The sequence below is a fragment of the Camelina sativa genome, chromosome 11 (assembly GCF_030686135.1).
Source record: "Camelina sativa cultivar CO46 ecotype springtype chromosome 11, ASM3068613v1".
NCBI lineage: Eukaryota > Viridiplantae > Streptophyta > Magnoliopsida > Brassicales > Brassicaceae > Camelina > Camelina sativa.
In genome coordinates this window covers 29,510,381-29,533,775 of record NC_141890.1, presented here as the reverse complement: position 1 = coordinate 29,533,775, position 23,395 = coordinate 29,510,381, and the positions used below count along the sequence as shown (strand labels likewise).

General features: G+C 37.1%; 5 protein-coding genes and 1 long non-coding RNA gene across 24 annotated transcripts; 3 read left to right on the top strand and 3 right to left on the bottom strand.

The window, feature by feature from the left end:
- Positions 1–467: 467 nt before the first annotated feature.
- On the top strand, positions 468–3,618 carry LOC104724363 (polyadenylate-binding protein, cytoplasmic and nuclear; the record flags this gene model as incomplete). The annotated part of the gene is given in 17 exon segments (XM_087472685.1): positions 468–536; positions 645–715; positions 799–855; positions 857–914; positions 1,026–1,114; positions 1,216–1,239; positions 1,337–1,397; positions 1,580–1,629; positions 1,710–1,827; positions 1,908–1,996; positions 2,110–2,133; positions 2,237–2,324; positions 2,501–2,568; positions 2,645–2,762; positions 3,039–3,124; positions 3,223–3,246; positions 3,327–3,618. Coding segments are annotated over 17 exon segments (1,257 nt in total), but the record flags the coding sequence as incomplete, so codon positions are not given.
- Positions 3,619–4,086: 468 nt separating this feature from the next.
- Positions 4,087–7,675, top strand: LOC104724361 (protein farnesyltransferase subunit beta). Of its 4 annotated transcripts, none has more exons than XM_010442821.3 (14): positions 4,087–4,356; positions 4,484–4,570; positions 4,804–4,909; positions 5,037–5,072; positions 5,386–5,468; positions 5,572–5,625; positions 5,826–5,877; positions 6,153–6,217; positions 6,307–6,363; positions 6,445–6,517; positions 6,603–6,689; positions 6,819–6,981; positions 7,064–7,173; positions 7,267–7,675. In XM_010442821.3, the coding sequence occupies exons 1-14, from the start codon at positions 4,241–4,243 to the stop codon at positions 7,504–7,506; spliced, it is 1,329 nt and encodes a 442-aa protein (XP_010441123.2). In that variant the 5' UTR covers positions 4,087–4,240; the 3' UTR covers positions 7,507–7,675. The 4 variants fall into 4 exon arrangements, 1 of the variants encoding a protein (XP_010441123.2); XR_015572632.1 differs by having other exon boundaries at positions 4,136–4,356; positions 6,307–6,359; XR_015572633.1 differs by having other exon boundaries at positions 4,136–4,356; positions 6,307–6,359; positions 7,051–7,173.
- A 505-nt stretch (positions 7,676–8,180) lies between these two features.
- LOC109127671 (polyadenylate-binding protein 2-like) lies at positions 8,181–12,709 on the bottom strand. 3 transcript variants are annotated; one of them, XM_087475654.1, is made up of 22 exons: positions 12,569–12,709; positions 12,364–12,440; positions 12,143–12,210; positions 11,935–12,052; positions 11,731–11,819; positions 11,597–11,620; positions 11,396–11,483; positions 11,180–11,229; positions 10,978–11,095; positions 10,773–10,855; positions 10,659–10,682; positions 10,469–10,556; positions 10,229–10,296; positions 10,029–10,146; positions 9,734–9,822; positions 9,620–9,643; positions 9,429–9,516; positions 9,242–9,309; positions 9,045–9,162; positions 8,830–8,903; positions 8,708–8,731; positions 8,181–8,603 (listed from the first exon to the last, which is right to left on the bottom strand). In XM_087475654.1, the coding sequence occupies exons 1-22, from the start codon at positions 12,612–12,614 to the stop codon at positions 8,423–8,425; spliced, it is 1,725 nt and encodes a 574-aa protein (XP_087331780.1). In that variant the 5' UTR covers positions 12,615–12,709; the 3' UTR covers positions 8,181–8,422. The 3 variants fall into 3 exon arrangements, with proteins under 3 accessions (XP_087331780.1, XP_087331781.1, XP_087331782.1); XM_087475655.1 differs by lacking the exons at positions 11,180–11,229; positions 12,143–12,210; positions 12,364–12,440; positions 12,569–12,709 and having other exon boundaries at positions 11,801–11,819; positions 11,935–12,030; XM_087475656.1 differs by lacking the exons at positions 11,180–11,229; positions 11,935–12,052; positions 12,143–12,210; positions 12,364–12,440; positions 12,569–12,709 and having other exon boundaries at positions 11,731–11,761.
- An 825-nt stretch (positions 12,710–13,534) lies between these two features.
- On the bottom strand, positions 13,535–19,083 carry LOC104728385 (polyadenylate-binding protein, cytoplasmic and nuclear-like). Of its 4 annotated transcripts, XM_087475659.1 has the most exons (19): positions 18,896–19,083; positions 18,682–18,800; positions 18,474–18,597; positions 18,287–18,363; positions 18,016–18,114; positions 17,840–17,928; positions 17,708–17,731; positions 17,548–17,617; positions 17,301–17,350; positions 17,113–17,221; positions 16,908–16,996; positions 16,772–16,795; positions 16,579–16,669; positions 16,350–16,417; positions 16,162–16,279; positions 15,962–16,050; positions 15,835–15,858; positions 15,525–15,751; positions 13,535–15,248 (listed from the first exon to the last, which is right to left on the bottom strand). In XM_087475659.1, the coding sequence occupies exons 3-19, from the start codon at positions 18,493–18,495 to the stop codon at positions 15,223–15,225; spliced, it is 1,296 nt and encodes a 431-aa protein (XP_087331785.1). In that variant the 5' UTR covers positions 18,496–18,597; positions 18,682–18,800; positions 18,896–19,083; the 3' UTR covers positions 13,535–15,222. The 4 variants fall into 4 exon arrangements, 3 of the variants coding, with proteins under 3 accessions (XP_087331785.1, XP_087331784.1, XP_087331783.1); XR_015572634.1 differs by lacking the exon at positions 13,535–15,248 and having other exon boundaries at positions 15,383–15,751; positions 16,162–16,217; positions 18,682–18,739; positions 18,896–19,046; XM_087475658.1 differs by lacking the exon at positions 13,535–15,248 and having other exon boundaries at positions 15,383–15,751.
- Positions 19,084–19,377: 294 nt separating this feature from the next.
- LOC104724359 (uncharacterized) lies at positions 19,378–21,860 on the top strand. 11 transcript variants are annotated; one of them, XR_015573162.1, is made up of 5 exons: positions 19,378–19,851; positions 20,586–20,800; positions 21,051–21,143; positions 21,239–21,421; positions 21,565–21,860. It is a non-coding gene; the product is annotated as an uncharacterized LOC104724359 (long non-coding RNA). The 11 variants fall into 11 exon arrangements; XR_015573155.1 differs by having other exon boundaries at positions 19,667–19,851; positions 21,239–21,428; XR_015573158.1 differs by having other exon boundaries at positions 19,667–19,851; positions 21,239–21,428; positions 21,544–21,860.
- An 827-nt stretch (positions 21,861–22,687) lies between these two features.
- On the bottom strand, positions 22,688–23,368 carry LOC104728384 (agamous-like MADS-box protein AGL75). Its single transcript, XM_010447368.1, has one exon. The coding sequence runs from the start codon at positions 23,366–23,368 to the stop codon at positions 22,688–22,690; it is 681 nt and encodes a 226-aa protein (XP_010445670.1).
- Positions 23,369–23,395: the final 27 nt, after the last annotated feature.

The window sequence follows — 23,395 nt, the reverse complement described above, 5'->3', positions numbered from 1 at the left end:
GATACTTCGACGCCAGCGATATTTCTACTCAGGAATACATGTAAGTTCGCCGATTATGATTTGATTTGATTTCCGAGTTTTTTTTTCTTTTTTCTTCATGATGATGAGTTTTTAGCAGCTGTTTTGAAGTGTGGAATGAATCATATTGATGGAAGTTGTTGTTGTTCCTAGGTTGAATCATACTGATCACTTGGATCTAGTCGGATAAGATGAATCAGATACACTTGTGGATTAGAAAATTCTCACTAGTTATGATCAGTAAAATCGAACTCTCAGCTTAACAAGGCCAGATCTCTCGAATAAGTCGGAGATTCTCACGCCGATTACAACAAACCTCCTAAGGAACAGAGAAAGAAGGATAGCAACAATATATGCTAATTTATCAGGTCCAATAATAGATTTGTTGTTGCTCTCAACGGGACTGTAACGTCATTGTACTCAAGGGGACTGTAACGTCATTGTAACGTCATTGCTCTCAAGGATTTGCTGATAGTCTCCAGCACAAGTCTGACCAGGCTAATTTAATCTCAGTGAAGGTATAATTTTAAAAAATTCAAATATTTTCTTAATCCGGCTATTTCTGTTGTCTGTTTCCTTTTGCTCCTAAGAGTGGTGCTGCCAACACACGTGGCTGTTATATTCAGGAGGCTGCCATAAGAAAAAAGAAGACGCTCTGTGTTAGCAATCTCCCTCTCACAACTACTTTATCAGATATGTAAGTAGCAAACCTTCATTTTCCACTTTCCTTCTCTGGGAGCAAGTTTTTTATTACTGATATTTTACCCTCCACTTTTACAGCCTCCATTTCTTCAAAGATGCTGGAGAAGTTGTTCGTGTTCGAACTATCCCGCAAGTTGGCTAAGAAGTTGTGCTTTGGCCGTGTTGACTTTGCATCTGCCAACGAAGCAAAGAAGGTGAGAGTAGTTTATACTTTATGGTTATGATGAAAAAAGTATTCAAGTAGTAATTTGAAAAGTAATGTATTGCTTATGATAAATACCTGATTAAACCTTTTTATACTGTAGGCGCTGGAAAAGAAGAATGGTGAATATTTGCACGACTATCAGATATTTCTTAGAGAGGATTATAACGCTCCATACCCTTTCCGACCCAAGTAAAATTATTTTCCATGTTATGGAGATTTGTTTCTCTAACTTATTGCTTGAGTTTTGATGCCATTACAGAAGACTAACGCTATTTAATTTTGCTAATTAGATATTGCATGGAACACAAGGTCTGGTAAGGGATTTAACTATTTACCCCTCGAGTTTGTTATCAAGGATTTGGTATGATTTGGTATACATGGAGAGATCACTAGAGTTTTTGAATTTTCCAGGAACCTTCGACAAGAAAGCCTTCCGATAGAAGAAGATGGCACACCTCCCGATTTTGTTGAGGTACCTCTTCTTTTTATCTTCGAACTATCTCAGGCTCAGAAGAAATACTCGGCATTTAATAACACAACTGTTCCCACAAAGATTACTTATTTTTGGGATGAATCGGCTACTTTTTTGTTGTTATGCTGTTTAATTCTTTTTCTTCTTATAGTCGTTCTAACACACTTGGCTGTTCAATTCAGGAAGTACTCTTTGTTGCCAATCTCTCTCCCCAGACTAAAATATTGCATATGTAAGTAGCACCTTAGATTTCCGCCTTTCCTTCTCAGAGGAAGTTTTCCAGGACTGATATTTTGTCCTCCACCTTTACAGCAAAGACTTCTTCAAAAATGTTGGAGAAGTTGTTCGTGTTAGACTTATTGTAAACCACGAGGGTAAGCATGTGGGTTATGGCTTTGTTGACTTCGCTTCTGCTAACGAAGCAAAGAAGGTGAGAGTAGTCTTATGATAAAAAAATATATAAGTAGTTATTTGGAAGTACGATTGCTGTTTACACCTTTTATACTGTAGGCGCCGGAAACGAAGAATGGTGAATATTTGCACGATCATAAGATCTTTCTTGAAGTGGCTAAGACAGCTCCAGACCCTCCACGACCCAAGTAACTATTTTCCATGTTATGGAGATTTGTTTGTATAACACTGGTTGTGAGTTATTGGTAAAGTTGTCATACCATTCAGAAGACTAACCCTCCCTCTTATTCTTGGTAATTAGGTACAACCTTGCAGAGAAGCTTTGGTAAGGGATTTTACTATTTGCCTCTTGAGTTTTGTTATCAAGAGCACAGTTGGTGAAGTATTGGGTATACCTGGAGGGATCACTAGGATTTTTGATATTTCAGTTACGAAGACTATCTTCGACGACAAAACCTTGTGATAGAAGAGGACGTGGCAGTGGAAGGACTTGACGAATCTCCCAATTTTGTTGAGGTACCACAAAGTTCTTATTATCTTCAAAATATGTCAGGCTTAGACATTTAATAACAGAACTGTTTCCGCAAAGTCGAAAGTTGTCTAATTCTTGGGATGAATCTACTTTTTGCTGTTATCCAATCTAAGTCCTTTCTCGTTAGGGTCGTGCTAACTCACTTGGCTGTTAATTTCAGGCAGTTGCTGTAAGAAAATAGACGCTCTTTGTTTCTGGTCTCTCTCGCGAATCTGATATATCACATATGTGAGTAGCACCTTTAATTTCCTCTTTTGTTCTTCAACCTCTTTTCATGACTGATATTTTCTCCTCCGTTTTAAAGCATCAATTTCTTCATAGATGTTGGAGAAGTTGTTCATGTTCGACTTATTGTAGACGACACGGGCGAGCATGTGGGCGATGGCTTTGTTGAGTTTGCTTCTTCTCACGAAGCAGAGAAGGTGAGAGTAGTTTATAGTAATGATTAAAAGTATTTAAGTAGTCATATGAAAAATATACAAGTAAGTTATTATCACAGCATCGATTTCTTCAAAGATGTTGGAGAAGTTGTTTGTTCTCGACTTATTGTAGACCACAATGGTGAGCATGTGGGCTGTGGCTTTGTTGAATTTGCTTCTGCTAACGAAGCAGAGATGGTGAGAGTAGTTTATAGCAATGATGAAAAATATACAAGTTATTTGAAAGTACGATTGCTGACTAAATCTTGTATACTCTAGGCGCTGGAAAAGAATGGTTTCAAATTGCAGGATAATAAGTTTTTTCTTGACGTGGCTGAGATTGCTCCATACCCTCTCCGACCCAAGTAAATTAAATTTTCCATATGGAGATTTGTTTTTCTAACTTATTGCTACAGTCTTGATGTCACCACAGAAGTATAACGCTATTATTTTTGGTAATTAGGTACAACCTTGCAGAGAAGCTTTGGTAATGGATTTAACTATTTGCCTTCTGAGTTTTTGGTATACATGGAGAGATAGATAACTAGGGTTTTTTTGATATTCCAGGTCGAAGGTAGAAAGCCTTCTGATAAAAAAAGAAAAAGAAGAAGGAGAAGAAGAAGATGATGAAGATGATTTGGAGACCAAACCGAATCTGAAGAAACATGAGGTACCTATGATGGGTGGATACTGCAGTAAGAAGATTATTTTCTGTTTCAACGACTTATAGAAGAAGATGAAGCTCTTTGGTGTTTCTAACTGGTGTGATACAATGCAACTTTTTTTTTTTTTTTTACTACTTCGTTAAATCATAATCTGCCTTCATTATTACCTAATAATAAAGAGCTGTTTGAACTAATTTGGTTGACGAAACCATTATCTCCCGAGGGACAGAAATTTGATTTGCGAAACCATTAGTCGCAATTTTATTTGGGTTGATTCAGTCTTTCACTTCTTTCACCAAAGTAAAAAAGAAGTATTGGCAACTCAAGACCGAGACATTAGTTTTTGACGACGACGACTGATAGAAGAAGCTCTTTGGTGCTTCTAATTAATACTTGTATGATACAGTGCAACCTATTTTTATTACTTTGGTCTTTCTTATGTTCGTTTGTGTGAATATAAGTTAGAATACGCTTAACTATGAATGGTTTGGTGTTTAAATCATTATCTGCCTTTATTTATTACCCAAGTAAAGAAAGCCGTATATGAATGATTTGAACTGATTTGGCTGACGTAACCATAGTCTCCCGAAGGACCCAAAAATTACTTTTCTCGTCTCGTCTCAAATTTAATTTAGTCATATTAATTTCGGTACCCTTAAACCAAACCGAACCGGGCATAAAATCGGGACCAAATTGGCATTTTAGAAGGCCCAGCCCAGTTACATGGAGACGCTCGAGCGTTTTAAGCGTGATAGGGATCAGACTTGACCGGAGTGGACTCAATCGGCGAATCTGACTCGGACGCGGCGGAGGGCAATGGAAGAGCTTCCGATCTTAACCGTGAGTCAGCGCGAGCAGTTTCTGGTGGAGAACGATGTGTTCGGGATCTTTGGTTACTTCGAGGCCAGCGACGTCTCTACACAGAGATACATGTAAGTAAGCTCGCCGATTTGATTTTGATTTTCGAGTTCTTTACTGATGATCTGATGAGTTTTTACTAGCGTTTTGAAGTGTGGAATGAATCATACTGATGGAAGAAGTTGTTGTTGTTGTTCCTAGGTTGGAGATTCAGCGAGATAAGCAGTTGGATTATCTTATGAAAGGCTTCAGGCAGCTAGGTCGGGAGTTTTCTTCCTTAGATGCTAAGTAAGTGAATAATGACGGCTTGTTGTGTTCAATGGCTAGAAGTTGTAGGTTCAAAAGTTTATGTTCTTTGAATTCTTTTCATTTAGCCAGTCATTGTGTCCTCTTCGAGATGATTTGGGTGTTTCTTATGGAGTTTTGCACATATATTGTGGTTTGAGAGATGTATGAGTTTGTATGGATTTTATGATGCCAAGAGATTAAGTTTGGTTTTGGATTTTTGGGTTTTTGAACAGTCGACCTTGGCTTTGTTACTGGATTCTTCATTCAATAGCTTTGCTTGGGGAGTCTGTGGATGATGAATTAGAAAACAATGCCATCGAGTTTCTTGGACGCTGCCAGGTTAGGCTATATTTCTATTCTTCTTGTTTTTCTTCTCCTTCAGTTCAAGCTTTTGTCCCCATTCCTATTATTGTTACCTGTAAACGTTCAATTCGTACGTAGTTTTCTTTCACACGTCTCTTGTCAGGGCTCTGATGGTGGATACGGTGGTGGTCCTGGCCAAGTAAGTATATGCCTGTTTCTTTAAACTGTGTGGATCACTTTCATTTCATGAAAATAAGGACTAGAATTTGAGACCAGGTCGTTTCATTCTGCCCCATCTCTTTGGTGTACTTTGTTGATGCATCATCTCATTGTTTGATTGTGATGCCTTTAGTTCAATCAGCACAAGTAGTTTAAGTTTAAGTTTGGTTCTGCAAAGACATGGGCAACATGGCACATAAAGTTAGGATATATAATTATCCTGCGTTTTTTCAATTTCCGTTTTTTTGCTCTCTCTCTGTCTTCCACTAGTAACGGAGATCTTTTCTTCCCAGCTTCCACATCTTGCAACCACTTACGCTGCAGTGAATGCACTGGTTACTATAGGAGGTGACAAAGCCCTTTCTTCGATTAATAGGTGGTGCATTCCTTCTTCTTTTTTTTTATGGTCAGTTTCTCTTCAATAGGAGACAACTGATGCTTCCTATAGAAGAGACTTATATGTGACTCATACTTTTCAGAGAAAAAATGTCTTGTTTCTTAAGACGAATGAAGGATAGAAGTGGAGGTTTCAGGTTTGATTCTTTTTCTGCTTGAACTTTTTAAAGGCTTCATTTTTACTGACAGAACACTTTATGCATTCTTATCGTTGTTATTGTCATAGCTTCTGTCATATTGATTCTTCAATTTGTGCTTGTCTACTTTTCTATTTTATGCAATTTTTCTCACTGATTGTAGTCTTGGAGCTAAATTCTGACTCACTCACTGATTGTAGGATGCATGATATGGGAGAAATGGATGTTCGAGCGTGCTACACTGCTATTTCGGTGAGTTTACCAATTCTTAAACTTCTTGTTTTTTTCTTCTTGCGGACACCAAAGCTTTATAGGCTGAATAAGATTAACATACTCAGGACCCATTATGCTATGTTTATTCCAGTTTTATGGCTTAAACGTAACATTAGGATACTTTTAACTATCTTTTATTTGCACACTTGCGCCCAGCAGATACTTTGCTGAGAGATGACTCGTATTGATACTTACAAGTCTTGCATCCTATGGCTGGTTTTCTCCCTGTATGTTTGACTTTTCTTGTGACGCAGGTTGCGAGCATCTTAAATATTATGGATGATGAACTCACCCGGGGCCTAGGAGAATACATCTTGAGGTAGCTTTTTTGTATCACTTTTTATCTTTTAAGTTCATGATTTATTTTTTTCCCTTGTAAAGCTCTTTTAAATCACTTTCTTTGAGCAGTTGCCAAACTTATGAAGGCGGGATTGGAGGTGAACCTGGCTCTGAAGCTCATGGTGGGTACGGTCTCCTACTTGCTTCAATGAAGTAAAGTTTATATCCTGAAATATTGATTTGTTACTAAGGGAATTTATTATTTAGGAACACTTACTGTGGGTTGGCTACTATGATTCTGATCAATGAGGTTGACAGTTTGAATTTGGATTCACTAATGGTAACTACAATGCTGTTCAGTGATTATTAATGGAGTACTTTGATAGAGATACTTTTCTTGCAAATTAATTTCTCTATGATTCTAGAACTGGGCTGTACATCGACAAGGAGTAGAAATGGGATTCCAAGGTAGGACCAACAAATTGGTCGATGGTTGCTACACTTTTTGGCAGGTCAACTTTCTAATTCTCTTTTGTGACATTGTATATTCATTCATTCTTTTTCGATGATTATATATCCTATTTCAGAATTGTCCTCCACTCATTCTCGTTGTTCTTTTTTGCATGGTATGTGTTAAACAGGCAGCACCTTGTGTTCTACTACAGAGATTCTATTCAGCGCATGATCTGGTACATCATGGATCATCACATATATCACAAGGGACAGATAAAGATCACGAGGACCATCATGATCCTGAAGACAGTGATGATGATGATGATTCTGATGAGGAGGACAGTGATGAAGGTATGCACACGACTTTCTCATTCTCTCAGTCCATCTGTTAATCCAAAGCCACAACTGAATTTTGGTTAGCTTATATCTGCAGGTTCAGTGAATGGACACGGAGTCCATCATACATCCACATACATTAACAGGAGAATGCAACCAGTTTTTGATAGCCTCGGCTTGCAGAGATATGTACTCTTATGCTCTAAGGTCAGTTCTTAGTTTCTTGAACACCAGAACTACACTTCCCGACAAGTTTTTGTATTTATAACACACGCACACGCAACATACTTGTATGCCCAGATGCCTGACGGTGGATTTAGAGACAAGCCAAGGAAACCCCGTGACTTCTACCACACATGTTACTGCCTGAGCGGATTGTCTGTGGCTCAGCACGCTTGGTTAAAAGACGAGGACACTCCTCCTTTGACTCGTGACGTTTTGGGTAGCTACTCTAATCTCCTGGAACCTGTTCACCTCCTCCACAACGTTGTCATTGATCGGTACAATGAAGCTATCGAGTACTTCTTTAAAGCAGCATGACCGGTCCTCGCCAATGTATGGGAAACTCTTGGCATCAGAGAGTTTTCATAGTGTTGTACTTGTATGTAAGTTATCAACAGAAGTTTCAAGTTTCACTAATCTGCTAAAGTTTAAAAATTCACTAAAAAACGAAACATTTTTAATGGAACACAAAACGCCTTGGCTCTTATTTCTTCGATCACTGTTTCATCTCCGTTGAGGGTTTCGGTTTTTAAGCCATAAAAATTACGTTGCATCAAAATCTCTTTTCTAGTTGAGAAAGCCTCGCCTCTCAATCTCTCCTCAACATCACCGGTGAACTAGAGACAAAACGATTCCGACCATATCTAGGATCACACGATGTCTGTATTTCTATGAGAGTTTTCATAGTGGTTGTATTTGTATCGGCTTCATACATATGTATAGCTCCTTATTAATTGCCCAGCTCTGTATATAGTTCAGGTTATAGTTGTCTCCCTAGTTATATAATCTAGGCATAATTTTCATGGTAAACTTAAACTATTTGATATTTTAAATGCTCATCAGCTGCAAGACAAGCTTACAATTTTGAAAGATCGTATCTAAACCCAAATCAAGTTGAGACTAAATATGAGAAATATTATATTCGGGTCGAGATTATGCTTTTGTCAACCAAATCATTTCAAATCGTATACGGCTCCTTACATAGGTAATACTAGTGAAGGCAGATAATGATTTAACACCAAACCATTCATAATTAAGCATATTCTAACTTGGTTTCAGACAATAAAAAACTTAACTACAACATAAGAAAGAATAAGCGAAGTAATACAAATAAATTGCATTGCACCTCGTCTTCTATCAGTCGTTGTCGTCATATGAGAGGATAATCTACTTACCACAGAATATGTCCACAGAATCTTCTTTCAGACTCGATTTGGTCTCCAAATCATCACCATCAGTCGTCATAAGAGAAGATAACCTTCTTACCGCAGAGTCCTCCCAGCATAGGTACCTCCAGTTTCTTCAGATTTGGTTTGGTCTCCAAATCATCATCTTCTTCTTCTGCTTCTTCTGTTTCTTCTATTTCTTCTGCTATTTCTTCTTCTTCTTCTATCAGAAGGCTTTCTACCTTCGACCTGGAATGATAAAAACCCTTGTCAACTCTCCATATATACCAAATAAGCCACCCAATGTGCCCTAGATTATAAAACCTAAAAGGCAAATAGTTAAAATCCCTTACCAAAGCTTCTCTGCAAGGTTGTACCTAATTAAAAAAAAATATATAGCGTTAATCTTCTGTAATGACATCAAGCTATAGCAATAAGTTATAAAAACAAATCTCCATATGAAAAAACAATTTACTTGGGTCGGAGAGGGTATGGAGCTATCTCAGCCACGTCAAGACAAAACTCTTTATCATGTATTATTCGCAGCGCCTACAGTATAAACGATTTAATCAGCATTCATACTGCCAAATAACTTCTTGTATATTTTTCATCATAAGCATATGCTACTTTTTTATCTTCAAATGACTACTTGAATACTTTTCATCGTTACTATAAACAAACTACTCTAACCTTCTCTGCTTCGTTAGCAGAAACAAACTCAACAAAGCCACAACCCACATCCTCACCCCTGTGGTCTACAATAAGTCGAAGAAGAACAACTCGTCCAACATTTTTGAAGAAATGGAGGCTGTAAAAATGGAGAATAAGAGATTAGTCACGAAAAACTTGCTTCAAGAACGAAAGAGGAAATTAAAGGTGCTACTTACAGCTTTGGTATACTAGTTTCGCAAGAGATATTGGCAATAAAGAGCGTCTTTCTTCTTGTAGCAACTTCCTGAATTTCAATTGCATAAAAATAAATCACCCTTCAACTTTATGGCAACACTTCTGTTAGTAAACTCCTAAGCATTTCTTCTGACCTCGACATATTTTGAAGATAATAAGAACATGTACCTCATTATAATCGAGAATTTCATCCTGTCCTTCCACTGCCTCATCTTCCTCTATCAGAAGGCTTTCTCTTCGAAGGTAGTCTTCATACCTTGAATATCAAAAAACCTTTGTGATCTCTCCATGGATACCACAAACTTCACCCAATGTGCTCTTGATAACAAACTCAAGATGCAAATAGTTAAATGCCTTACCAAACCTTGTGATCTATGAAATACCTAATTCACAAAAATAATAATGTAAGTCTTCTGTAACGGCATCAAAATTCTAGCAAAAGTTAAAACCAGTGTTACAGAAAATCAATTTACTTGGGTCGTAGAGGGTATGGGGCTTTTTTAACCACATCAAGAAAAATCTTACGATCGTGCAAATATTCACCATTCTTCTTTTCCAGTGCCTACAGTATATAAAATATTAAATCAGCAATCGTACTTTCAAATAACTTCATACATAAGGTGAAGTTATACATAATCTTTACAAATTATATTCACCACATCGAGTTTTGCTTTCTATCGTTACATGTCAACTTTCAAATAATCAGCAATCGTAAAATTTTCATCATAAGTATACACTACTTTTCATCACTACAATAACTACTCTCACCGTCTCGGCTTCATTAGCAGAAGCGAACTCAACAAAGCCATCGCCCACATGCTTGCCCGTGTGGTCTACAGTAAGTCGAACATGAACAACTTCTCCAACATCTTTGAAGAAATTGATGCTGTAAAAACGGAGGATAAATTATTAGTCATGGTAAACTTTCTCCAAGAACGAAAGAAAAAAAAATAAAAGATGCTACTTACATATGTGATATTTTAGCTTTGCGAGAGAAATGGGAAAAAAAGAGCGTCTTTTTTCTTAAAGCAACTGCCTGAATTCAACATCCAAGTATGTTAGCACGACTCTAAGGAGAAAGGACTTAAATTGCATAACAACAAAAAGTAGATTCTTCCCCAGAATAAGACAACTTTCGACTTTGTGGCAACAGTTCTGTTATTAAATGTCTAAGCCTGACATATTGTGAAGATAATAAGAACAGGTACCTTAACAAAATGGGGAGTTTCATCAAGTCCTTCCACTGCTGTCCCATCTTCTATCAGAAGGTTTTGTTGTCGAAGGTAGTCTTCGTAACTGAAACATAAAAAAACCTAGTGACATCTCCATGTATACCAAAAACTACCCCCAATGTGCTCTTGATAACAACACTCAAAATGCAAATAGTTAATCCCTTACCAAAGCTTCTCTGCAAGGTTGTACCTAATTACCAAAAAATGATAGTGTTAGTCTTCTGTAATGGTATAAAAAACTCTACCAATAATAACTCCATAACATGGAAAATCAGTTTACTTGGGTCGTGGTGGAGCTGTCGTAGCCACTTCAAGAAAAATCTTATGATCATGCAAATATTCACCATTCTTCTTTTCCAGCGCCTACAGTACAAAATATTCAATCAGCAAATGTAGTTTCAAATAACAACTTGTATATATATTACATACTTCTCAAATGACCACTTAAATACTTTTCATCATTACTACTATAAAACTACTCGCACCTTCTTTGCTTCGTAAGCAGAAGCAAAGTCAACAAAGCCATAACCCACATGCTTACCCTCGTGGTTTACAATAAGTCGAACACAAACAACTTCTCCAACATCTTGGAAGAAGTCTTGGCTGTAAAAGTGGAGGATAAAATATCAGCAACGGAAAACTTGCTCCGACAAGGAAAGGTGGAAATTTAATTAAGGTGTCACTTAAATTTGAAATAGTTTAGTTTGGGGAGAGATATTAGCGACAAAGAGTACTTCCTGAATTGAACAGCCAATTGTGTTAGAACGACTCTAAGAAGAAAAAAATTTGCATTAACAAAAAAATAAGCCATCTTTCGACTTTGTGGCAACATTTGTGTTATTAAACGCGGAGCGTTTTCTTCTGAGTGTGACATATTTTGAAGATCAAAGTAAGAACATGTACCTCAACAAAATGGGGAGTTTCATCAAGTCCTTTCACTGCCTCACTATCTTCTACCGGAAGGCTCTCTGGTCGAAGGTAGTCTTTGTAGCTGAAATTTTCTTTTAAAAACCTAGTGATCTCTTCTTCATGCATACCAAAACTTCACCCAAGGTGATTTAGATAGATAACAAACTCAAGAGGCAAATAGTTAAAATGACTAACCAAACCGTGTGATCTATGCAAAACCTACAATTAACAACAAAATAAAAGTGATAAGTCTTGTGTAATGGTATCAAAACAACTCTAGCAAATAAGTTAAAGAAAACAAATCTCCAAAACATGGAAAGTCAATTTACATAGGTCGTCCAATGTTTGGATTTTTTTTATGCACTTTAAGATGAATGCGATAATCAAGCAAATATTCACCATTCTTCTTTTCCACCGCCTACACAGTAAGAAGAGATTTAATCAGCATTCACCATTTTTCAAATGAGTTACTTAAATAATTTCTTTTTGTTTTTGTTATTCATCATAAGTCATAACTATAAACTAAGTCTTACCTTCTTTGCTTCGTTAGTAGAAGAAAACTCAACAAGGCCACAACACACATGAGTATGCTTGGCGGTTACAAAAAGTCTAACACGAACAACTTGTACAACATCTTTGAAGAAATCGATGCTGTAAAAAGGTGGAGAAAAAATAAAACTATCAGTCTTGATCGAAAGTGGAGATTATCGAAGGAGCTACAGAAACAGAGCTGCTACTTACATATCTGATATTTTAGTTTGGGGACAGAGATGGCCCATAAAGAGCGTCTTTTTTGTTATGGCAGCTTCCTGAATCGAGCAGAACAGCCAAGTGTGTTGGCACAAGATACTTAATTGGGACATAAAGAGAAAAGGAACAACAAAAAGTAACTGAACAAAAAAATTGTACAGAGATGATCATTCTCAAAGAAGAAGAGGAATCAGAGATGATCTTAGGTTTACCTTCTCCTCGGATGTTTCCTTACGTTTTTTGAGAAACGGTTTTGTCTCCAAATTATCATCTTCAGGGTTTCGCTTACCTGAATGAAAAAGAAGAGCAGCGAAAACCAAAATCAACAACCTCTTCTTCTTCTTCTTCTTCTTCTTCTTCTTCAGCCAAGTATAATAAAACATTAGATAAAGAGCTCAGAGCCACCAGAAAACAAACCCAATAAGTTAAATTTCACGGCCGATTTCTTGCTAGAACTGGCCATGGAGACCGCCGATTTATTTTCTGGCAAGAGTTGGGAGCCTGGAGCAGTGAGATATAACCTCTGTTTTTAAAATTGCTAGGCGTTAGTCGGGCGGTGAGGGAGGGTCTATCGATTAATCGGGAAATCGGATTTAAATCGGGTATTAATCGGCGACTAGTTTTAGGATTTTCTATTATTATATATAATAAATAAATAAAATATTTAAGTTTTAGGGTTATATATATTGTTTATTGGTATTATAAAAATATTTGATAGTTCAAGCGGTTTAAGGCTCTCTGTGAATGGTTAAGCTTGCGAGTTCAACTCTTCTTAGTGTCTTTTTGTCCATTTTTTGCCCTTTTTATTACCAAGGGCAAAACGGTAATTTCTCTGGTCGTCTTCTCCATCCGATCCCGCTGCTGTCAAACCCTAATCTACACCCACAATTTTTTTTAATCTCAGTTTCTACCCATTTTATCTTATATTCAATTAGATATGAATCATATGATATACAAATAGTAGATCTTCACACTCAACACTATATTTAAGTAGAAAATCAAATCAAAATTTTTTTTTTTCCGATTTTCTTCCCTATTTGGGTGTAATCGCGACGGCTACTTGGTGCCTAGCGATTCCACGCCGTATAATCGGCCGATTTGACTGATTTTTGGAACAGGAGATATAACTAATTCCTTCTCAAATAAATAACCCTATAAAAAAACTATATCTTTTTATACTTTTTATAAAAGAGTAATCTGGTTTGGGCTGGGCTTTTACGTTTCTTTTTCAAATGAATTACAAAAATTTATTTAAGAAGAGAAAGAGGTAAGAAAAATTATTTTTTTTTTTTTTACAACAGCTTACAATATTAACTCAAACAAGCCAATGCGAAGGAAAATTGTTAACAAAGGTAACTAAATAAGGAACTGAACGAACACGTCGAGCCAAATTATCCGCTTTACCATTCTGAGTTCGAGAGACATAGACTAAAGAAAATGAAGTAAACTCCTCTCTATCCGCTTGTATGTCCTCCAAATAAGGTATGAAGGTTGGCCACTCAGAAGGCGAAGACACCATCTTCACCAGGTCAGAGCAATCAGTGAGAAAAACGACACATTGATTGTTTGCTCCAATCATACATCGCATTGCCCAGATAAGGGCCTCGATCTCCGCATGAAGAGGGGAGAGACTTCGACGAAGATTAGATGCTCCCATAGTGGTTTCATCCCCCCTGGGTGAAACACAAAACCATCCTCTACCGGCAAACTGGTCCGTCACTTTCCATCAACCATCCACAAAGCATAGAAAGCTCGAGGTTGGCCAAGAAAACCTTGGAACTCTGATGCCTCCATCAGAAGATATACCCAAAAAAGGGTGATCAACCTCTTGTCCTACAACCTCTGTCTGAGCCAGAGACCAGGCGTTAGCCTCATCCTCCGCTAACCGCAGTATTGCTACTGGGTTGGAATCCAAGTTGCTAAAAAGTTTATCATTACGTGCTTTCCAAATATAACACAAAATCCATGGGAATCTATCCTGCAAAGGAACGTCCTTGAAACGCCAAAAAAGAAAGTCCATATTTGTGAAAATCGATTCCGACAGGAAAGCACCCTGTACCGTCGGAAACTGTGATAGAGCCCAGACCTGTCTGGCTGGCGGGCACTCAAAAAGAGTATGATTTATCGTCTCTTCCTCATATCCACAAAGACCACACCCTAAATCACAATTTATTCCACGTTTCCGTAAGTTAGCTGTAACTGGCACACAACCAGAAATCACTTGCCACATAAAATGACGAAGTTTTGGCGGGCACCGGATTTTCCACACAAAAGCCTGAAGAGGTACATAGTTCGGCGCAACCACCGACGGAGCAGCCGAAACCGCGGTGTAAGACCGAAGGAGATGGTACCCTGACTTAACCGTATAGTTCCCTGACTTTGTAAAATGCCAACCTAATGAATCCGGTTTATCGGGTAACCGCAACGGTAAGGCAGAAATCAAAGCAACATCTTCCGGTATAAAAGTAGCCGAAAGAAGAGTCATGTCCCAAGAATTAGAATTCCTGTCAATGAGGTTTTGAACGGAAAGCAGAGGGTCAGACAACAACCCTGTGCCTATAGCTGGTCTCGGGGATTGGGCAGGGATCCACGGATCATTCCATACAGAAATGGAGGCCCTAGATCCTATCCGTTTAATAAGTCCTTTGTTAACCAGAGAGCGAGCAGAAATAGTACTTCTCTATCCATAGGATGGTGAGTAAGATTTAATTGGATCCAAAGGATCCGAATGCCTATAATACCGGCCTTTGAAAACCCGTGCAAAAAGCGAGTCCGGAACGGAGATCAAACACCACAGCTGCTTGGCCAGCAGAGCGGTGTTAAAATCATCCAAACCGCGAAAACCCAATCCTCCCTCATTTTTATCCTGACATAGTTTATCCCAAGCCACCCAATGTAAACCCCGCGATTGGTCAGATGAGCTCCACCAATAGTTGGAAATCGCACTAGTTAACTTCCTCGTAATCGTCCTGGGTAACCGAAAGTACGACATCACAAAGGTAGGAACTGCCGTGGCCACCGACTTAATCATTACCTCCTTGCCTCCTTTTGAGAGGAGACGAGCCGGCCAACTACTGGCCCGTAACTGTAAGCGATCCTGAACATAAGAAAATATTTGCGTCTTAGCTCCCCCTAGGCTTTCCGGGATGCCCAAATAAGACCCCATACCCCCTAGATTTGTAATCCCTAAAACCCCCTTTAAATAGTTCATTAAATAATGCATATTAAAAAAAGAAAGAAAAAATGCATGAATATGTTAGAAAATAATCAAACACCATAGTAGGTAGTCTTGTCTCTTCATATTTAATAATTTAATTTGGTCTCCAAATCATCTTAGTCTATCAGTCATTGTAAATAAAGATAGTCTTCTTACTGCAGAATCCGCCAATCATAGGTACCTCCTCTTTCGTTTTGGTCTCCAAATCATCATCATCTTCTTCTTCTTCCTCTTCCCCTTCCTCTTCCTCGTTCTCTTCCTCTTCTTCTTCTTCTTCCTCTTCCTCTTTCTCTTTCTCTTTCTCTTTCTCTTCCTCTTCCTCTTCCTCTTCCTCTTCCTCTTCCTCTTCTTCTTCTACTATCAGAAAGCTTTCTACCTTCGACCTGGAAATATCAAAAACCTCCTGTCATCTCTCCAATGTACTTCACCAAAAAAAACTCAAGATACAAATAGTTGAATCCCTTACCAAACCTTGTGATCTATGCAATACCTACAATTAACAAAAATAATAGTGTTAATCTTCTATGATAACATTAAAACTCACAACCAATGTTTACAGAAACAAATCTCCATAACATGGAAAATCAATTTACTCTGGTCGTGGAGGATATGGAGCTTTCTTAGCCACATCAAGAAAAATCTTATGATCGTGCAAATATTCACCGTTCTTCGTTTCCAGTGCCTACAGCATAAGAGATTTAATCATATAACTGAAGTGTATATTTTCAAATAACTGAAGTGTATATTTTCCATCATAAGTTTGTAAAACACTAAACTACTCTCACAGTCTCACCTTCTCTGCTTCGTTAGCAGAAGCAAACTCAACAAAGCCATCGTCCACATGCTTGCCTGTGTAGTCTACAATTAGTCGAACATGAACAACTTCTCCAACATCTTTGAAGAAATCGATGCTGTAAAAATGGAGGATAAAATATTAATCATGACAAACTAGCTCCAAGAACGAAGGAGGAAATTACTTACATATGTGAAATTTCAGCTTCGTGAGAGAGACTAGAAACAAATAGCGTCTTGTTTCTGACAGCAACTGCCTGAATTTAAAAGCCAAGTGTGTTAGCAAGAAGGAGAAAGGATACTTAAACTGCATAACAACAAAAAGTACCCAGAATAAGTCATCTTTAGACTTGGTGGCAACAGTTCTGTTATTAAATGTCTGAGCCTAACATATTTTGAAGATAATAAAAAGAGGTACCTCAACAAAATTGGGAGTTTTATCAAGTCCTTCCACTGCTGTCCCATCTTCTTCTATCAGAAGGTTTTGTCGTCGAAGGCAGTCTTCGTAACTGAAACATCAAAAACCCTTGTGATCTCTCCATATATACCAAAAACTACAACCAATGTGCTCTTAATAGCAAAACTCAAAATGCAAATAATTAATCCCTTACTAAAGCTTCTCTGCAAGGTTGTACCTAATTACCAAAAGTAATAGCGTTAGTCTTCTGTAATGGTATCAAAACTTTGGCAATAAGTCACAACCAGTGTTACAGAAACAAATATCCATGACATGGAGAATCAATTTACTTGGGTTGTGGAGGGTCTGGAGTTGTCTTAGCCACTTCAAGAAAAATCTTGTGATCATGCAAATATTCACCATTCTTCTTTTCCAGCGCCTACAGTAAAAGATTCAATCAGCAATTGTACTTTCAAATTACTACTTGTATATTTTTCATACTTTTTCAAATGACTACTTAAACACTTGTCATCAATACTAGAAAACTACTCTCACCTTCTTTGCTTGGTAAGCAGAAGCAAAGTCAACAAAGCCATAACCCACATGCTTACCCTCGTGGTTTATAATAAGTCGAACACTAACAACTCCTTCGAAGAAGTCTTGGCTGTAAAAGTGGAGGATAAAATATCAGTAATGGAAAACTTGCTCCAAGAAGGAAAGTGGAAAATTAATGTGCCACTTACATATCTGAGATTTTAGTTTGGGGAGGGAGATTGGCAACAAAGAGTACTTCCTGAATTTAACAGCCAAGTGTGTTAGCACAACTCTTATAGAGAAATAGACTTAAAAATTTGCATTAACAGCAAAAAAGGGCCTCAGCTGAAGATTCATCAACAAAAGAAGTCATCCTTAGTACCAGTTGTGTTATTAATCGATGAGAGTATCTTCTGAAACTGGCAGCCTATTTTGAAGATACTAAAGAACATGTACCTCAACAAAATCGGGAGGTGTCTCATCTTCTTCTATAGGAAGGCTTTCTCGTCCAAGGTAGTCTTTGTAGCTGAAATGTTTTATTTAAAAAACTTCACCCAAGGGCCAAGGTGCGTGCTCTAGATAACAAACTCAAGAGGTAAATAGTTAAATCCCTTACCAAAGCTTGTGTTCTATGCAATACCTACAATTCACAAAAATAAAAAGTGTTAGTCTTGTGTGATATTTCAGTATCAAAACTCTAGCAATAAGTTACAGAAACAAATGTCCATAACATTGAAAATCAATTTACTTGGGTAGTGGACGCTTTGGAGTTTTTTTAACGGCAAAAAGTTTTATCTGATTACCAAGCAAATATTCATCATTCTTCTTTTCCAGCGCCTACAGGGTAAAAAAGATTTAATGAGCAATCGTAGTGACTAGTTAAATTAACTTTCTTCATCATTACTATAAACCACACTCTTTTACCTTCTTTGCTTCGTTAGCAGAAGCAAACTCAACATGGCCATAGCACAAATGAATACACCTGCGGGTTACAGAGAGCGTCTTTGCTGTTACGGCAGATTCCTGAATTGAACAGAACAGGGCCAAGTGTGTTGTTTAGCAAAGAGGAAAAGGAAGTCGTAGCCTCATCAGAAAGATTTTAAGAACAAGATGCTTAATTGAACATAAGCTTGTACAATATATATATATATATATATATATATATATATCAAACAAACAAGGTGCTTAGGTTTACCTTCTCGTCGGGTGTTTCCTTGTGTTTCTTGTGGATGTGTTGTTTGGTCTCTAAATCATTTTCAGGGTTTCGCTTACCTGAATGAAAGAAGAGCAGCAAAAAAGAAAAAAAAAAGACCTCTTCAACAACCAAGCAAGTGTGTATAAAAAACATTAGATAAGAAGAGCCAAACCAAAAACAAACAAACCCAACAAATTAGCTGTGGCCATAGAGAGAAGATGAAAAGAGCTATAGAGAGCGGCTTGATTGATGATGTGTATATTCCAGGAAGAGTCCCGTTGAGAGCAAGCAATGTCTAACTAAAATAAACCCTAGACAAGGAAGAAGGTACATATTATTTATATAATATAAAAAACATTGATCTGATTTGGGCTGGGTAGGGCTTTTACTGGTACCTGATCAACCACCATCACCAGCATCTTCATTCTTCGTCTTCCTCTTCTGCTTTCGTCTCTGCAGCATTAGTGCATTACCAGTGGTTTCATTAGGGAACATCCTCATGTTCAAAAAAATTCTACAAAAATTAAACTCAAGTGAGACGATTCGATCTCCCAAGGTCAAACAAAATAAGAGGCGATTTGGGGGTTTTGAATATAGAGCGTGACTAACCCATGACGGGGAAAAGATGATAGAGAGACTCTGCGAATTCCGACCGACGCCAAATTTGAAGACTTTGGTGGGAAAAAGGTGAGACCTTTAGGCTTGTTCTCGACTGTCGTCGTCGAGTGGTGTGAGAGATTGTGAGAAGAAAGGAATCAATACATAAACCGAACTGAAACCGATTAATTAATTCTCTTGTTGGCTAATCTAAACCGGTTAAGAATGAATGAACATATAAACCGCAAATAACCAAGCCAAATTGAACAATCATAACTAATCAATATAATAATAACAATCCGAATAAATACGACCAACAGTAGTGTTTTTTTAATCGTACGTTTTGGATATTTCCAAAAAAGTTGTGATGGATCATTAAAACGGTTACTTATGAAAAGTTACAACTATTCACTGTAAAGTTGTGTTGATTGGAATATTCATATTTTTTGAAATCTATATATATTTGCATATTTGAACTGTTTTCATTTTTTTTTGTCATGACACAAAATCAACTAAAATTTCAATTTCAATGATTTATATATATTTTTAAATTATTTCTAGCATTCATTTTTTTAACAAAAGATTTTTAGAATGATGAATCTAATTTACATCTTTTAGTTCATTTTAAATATAAAAATTTAACGAAAATAGGTTAGAGTGTTTTTCCAAGAGTTAGATTACTACCATTGATAATTAAATTAAAAATAAAAATAAAAAAAGGAAAAAAATTAGATAAAAAAGGAAAAAAAGTTTATATATCTCTTATCTTACGGTTTCCTTTTTGTGATTCGATTCGTTTTCTCATTCTGATTCTTCTTCTTTTTTTTTCTACATCCTCATCCATCTTCTGATTCGATTCCTCTTCAAGCAAAAAGGGAAGAGCGGGAGAAGAAGGTCCGGACCTTAATGTCAATGCGATGATCTATTAAACCTTAACTTAGTTATCCAGGGATACGAATAAGTTAAAGGTTTGATTTTTATCTGATGTCGCATAGTTTTGGCTAGATTTGGTTTCGTATCAAATTTGAAGATTTCTCTTAAAGATAGCCGGTTAAGCTATTAGAGTTATCAAACTGACAAGGAATTAGACTAAGTTTAAGTTTTTATTTTCATTTGAGGTCAGATACGTTTGGCTAGATTACTCTGGTTTGGTTTAAATCACTGTGAAATTTGAAGCTTTCTGATGAAATTAGCCGTGATTCTTTCTACAACTACAGAGAGTTCAGGTTAAAGTTTCAAACTTTTTAGTATCTGAAGACGTTTTGGAGGAGCATTAGCTTTTAAATAGTTACCTAGATATGATATGTTAGTACCTTTAAATCTAAGTTTAGGTTTGGTTCTCGTCTGAGCTCAATGTGTTTCTTGCGAGATGAGTTTGATCTCACAGGTCTAATTACTGTGCCATATTTGAAGTTGCTGATGAAGCTTTCCAATGTTTGATTTTTATCGGAGTGTCAAGTATATTTGGTTAGATGACTCTGAGTTGTTTAATCACTGTGTGTAATTTGAAGCTTTATCTTGAAATTAGCCGTAGAAGTCGTTTAAGCTGATGAAGTTATCCAGGGATATGACTAAGTTTAGGGTTTGATGTTCATCTGATGTCGCATAGTTTTGGCTAGATTTGGTTTAAGTTAGCCGGTTAAGCTAATAAAGTTATCCACTCACAAGGAGTAAGACTAAGTTTAGGTTTTTGTCTACTCAGGTTTTATGATATGTGATCTTGTATACCTGTTATCTACTAGCATCCGGAGATCACAACATAATCTGCGGCATTTCTTGGAATTATGGTCTTGATCAACTATGTTCCTTCTGCCTCTCTTTGATTAGAAAACTCTGTGCCTTTAAATCAGTCAAATGGTTAAAAAAAAAAAAAAACAAAGCTTGAAACTTGATGCATGCTATAGAACTAACGAGAAGGTGAGGCTGGATTTTTAGTGAATCTCATTTATCTTTTCTGAATATCGATAAGACTTCATATATATGCAACTTTAGTCAAATTTGTTATCAACTAAGTTTCAGGATTTTTACATGGCTGGCTTTAGATACTAGATTCTTTAGGTGGAAAGCTAACAACTTTAACTCCATTTTGGCAAAGTATTGATTATCATTCGCATTTGTTTCTACACTTGATTTTTACCTTTCTCTAATTTTGTGACATGGTGTGTAGCTTGACTGATCGGAGCTCAATCTTTCTCGATTTATAATTGTGATGATTGCGATGATTGCGTTTAAGTTGTTAGCTTTCCACGTAAAGAATATGGTATCTTAACCAATAGAATAATATGCAGCTTTTTGCATCTGTTTTCTAGAGTTCGTTTTATCTTTCTCTAAGTTTTGTGACATGGTGTTATGCAGGAGGATACGCTGTGCAGCCAGATAAATTGCCAAATTACGTAGTCCCTCATCTCACTTCGTAAATAGCCGATAGTATGTTGCTTACTTCGTAACTGAACAGGAAAACAATCTTTGAGAAATCTTCTTTCAAGTCGTATTGGTCGAAGCTCCTTAGGGGGGTTTGTGATCCTGATTAATATATTGGTTCGTTGTAAGTTTTTGTGTTAGGAACCTGAAATGGGAATGCATACTTTAATTACGTTATGCTTGTTATGTGATTTAGCTGCTCTACTGATGAATGAATATATATATATTGGATTTAACAGCTGAAACCATATGTATCTCAGTGTCCTATACAAGTGAACACAAACGAGTCAACCAAGCTTCCAAGTAACCATCAGGAGATAGAGATCAAGGGGAGTGGGAACCTGCAGCAGACATAATGGAAGGGAACGAATCATCCGAAGACGAGACATAATAGCAGTATGAAGAGTCACTTTTACCATTTCCCTTTCATCTGTTTTGTTTCTTTGATGATAATATGAGTGTGAAGCTTGCTAGTTGCAAATAGTGTTACTTTTAGTAGATTATAAATGTATACAGTACGTTGATTATTAATTTTCAGCACAGAGAATCACTGAAACAGAGTTAAAAACAGAGGAAAGCCATTGTGCAGGACTCAGAGCTTAGCCACACATGATGAAGTGTCAAGATAGTTAAACAGCTCGATTTTCTTCAATCACTTACGACGTCTGCAAATTAATTTATCCATAAAAGGATTGAGCTATAAGGTTGCAAAACAAACTGCATACACAATTCTAAGTATTTTACAGAAGAACAACGTGCAGAAACAATACCATAATACCAACTGCAGAAACAATCTTGAGGATAAATTTTTAAGCTAGCCACAGTTAAGAAAAAGCATACACAATCTTGTTCATAAACGCAGAAAGCATACACAATCTTGTTTATAACTCCCTCTTTGATGGGTGTAATTTGGTAACTTTTTATTCATCAAGAGATAGAGAGGTCAAAGGGAGTGGGAAGCTGCTGCAGACATAATGGAAGGGAACGAATCATGTGGCATAATAGCAGTATAAAGAGTCACTCGTAATAAGCTTGCAAACAGTAGCTAGTAGTCAGCATAAGTTGTATATGTTATTGTTACTATTAGTAGATTATGTAAACATAAGTTGATCACTATACTGAAACAGAGTTGAAAACAGAGGATGGTGTTAGATACTTAGTCATGCGTTATGCAAAATCCCATATAAATAAAGTAAAACATGTATGAAAACTTCATTAGGCATCACAGGTTTTAACAAGAAAGGACTAAACAATGTGTATGATTTCGAAAATAATAGACAAGATTGGTTGAATTAAGATACAACAACAAGACATACGATTGTTACAGCTAAACAAAAAGAGATGTTCCTAAACAAAAAATACATAAAAAGGTTTTCTTGCAAATTAAGACATGTTGTGTCCATTCTTCAACTGAGATTCTTGAAGTAACGCTGAGAAATCCTGATTGAGATTTGATGCAGAGACTGGGATCTGAGAGAGAGTATTGTCTCCATGGTTATACACAAATAGCGAGAACTGCTGGCTAGGGTTCAAAGATGGGGTCGTGAGAGAGGATGATGATGTCGATGGTACGAAACTCTGATGATGATGATCGAGTAGTTGTTTGTGTTTCTCTTGCGAAACAAGAAATCGAAGCCTTTGTTGGAATGTAGAGAGATTGAGTTGCAAGGACTGAATCAATTGGGGGATTTGGTCGGGAGAGTAGTGATCAGAGATTGGATACTTCAATACATCCACATAATTCTTCTTCGGACTCGTCGTCGTCTTCCTCCTCTTGTTCGGATTCTCCAAACCCTTGTCCTTGAGGAACTCAGAGAGACTAACCCGTTTTTTGCTTCTCAAGGAATCGTTTAGCCGACTGTACCTCATAGCCATGTTTCTCACTTTCTCTTTCTCGTTTGGAAACGTTTTTAGGTCTCCTTTAGGTCCGTAATAGATGACACAGACATCAATTTGACACAGAACCGAAAGCTGTTCTGCTTTCCTAAACACGGTTTCAAGTCTATTGCTCAAAGCGACGAGTGGGTAAGAAGAAGAAGAAGAGGAAGAAGGTAAAGATCTCATCTTTGTCGATTGCGGAGACAAACTTTT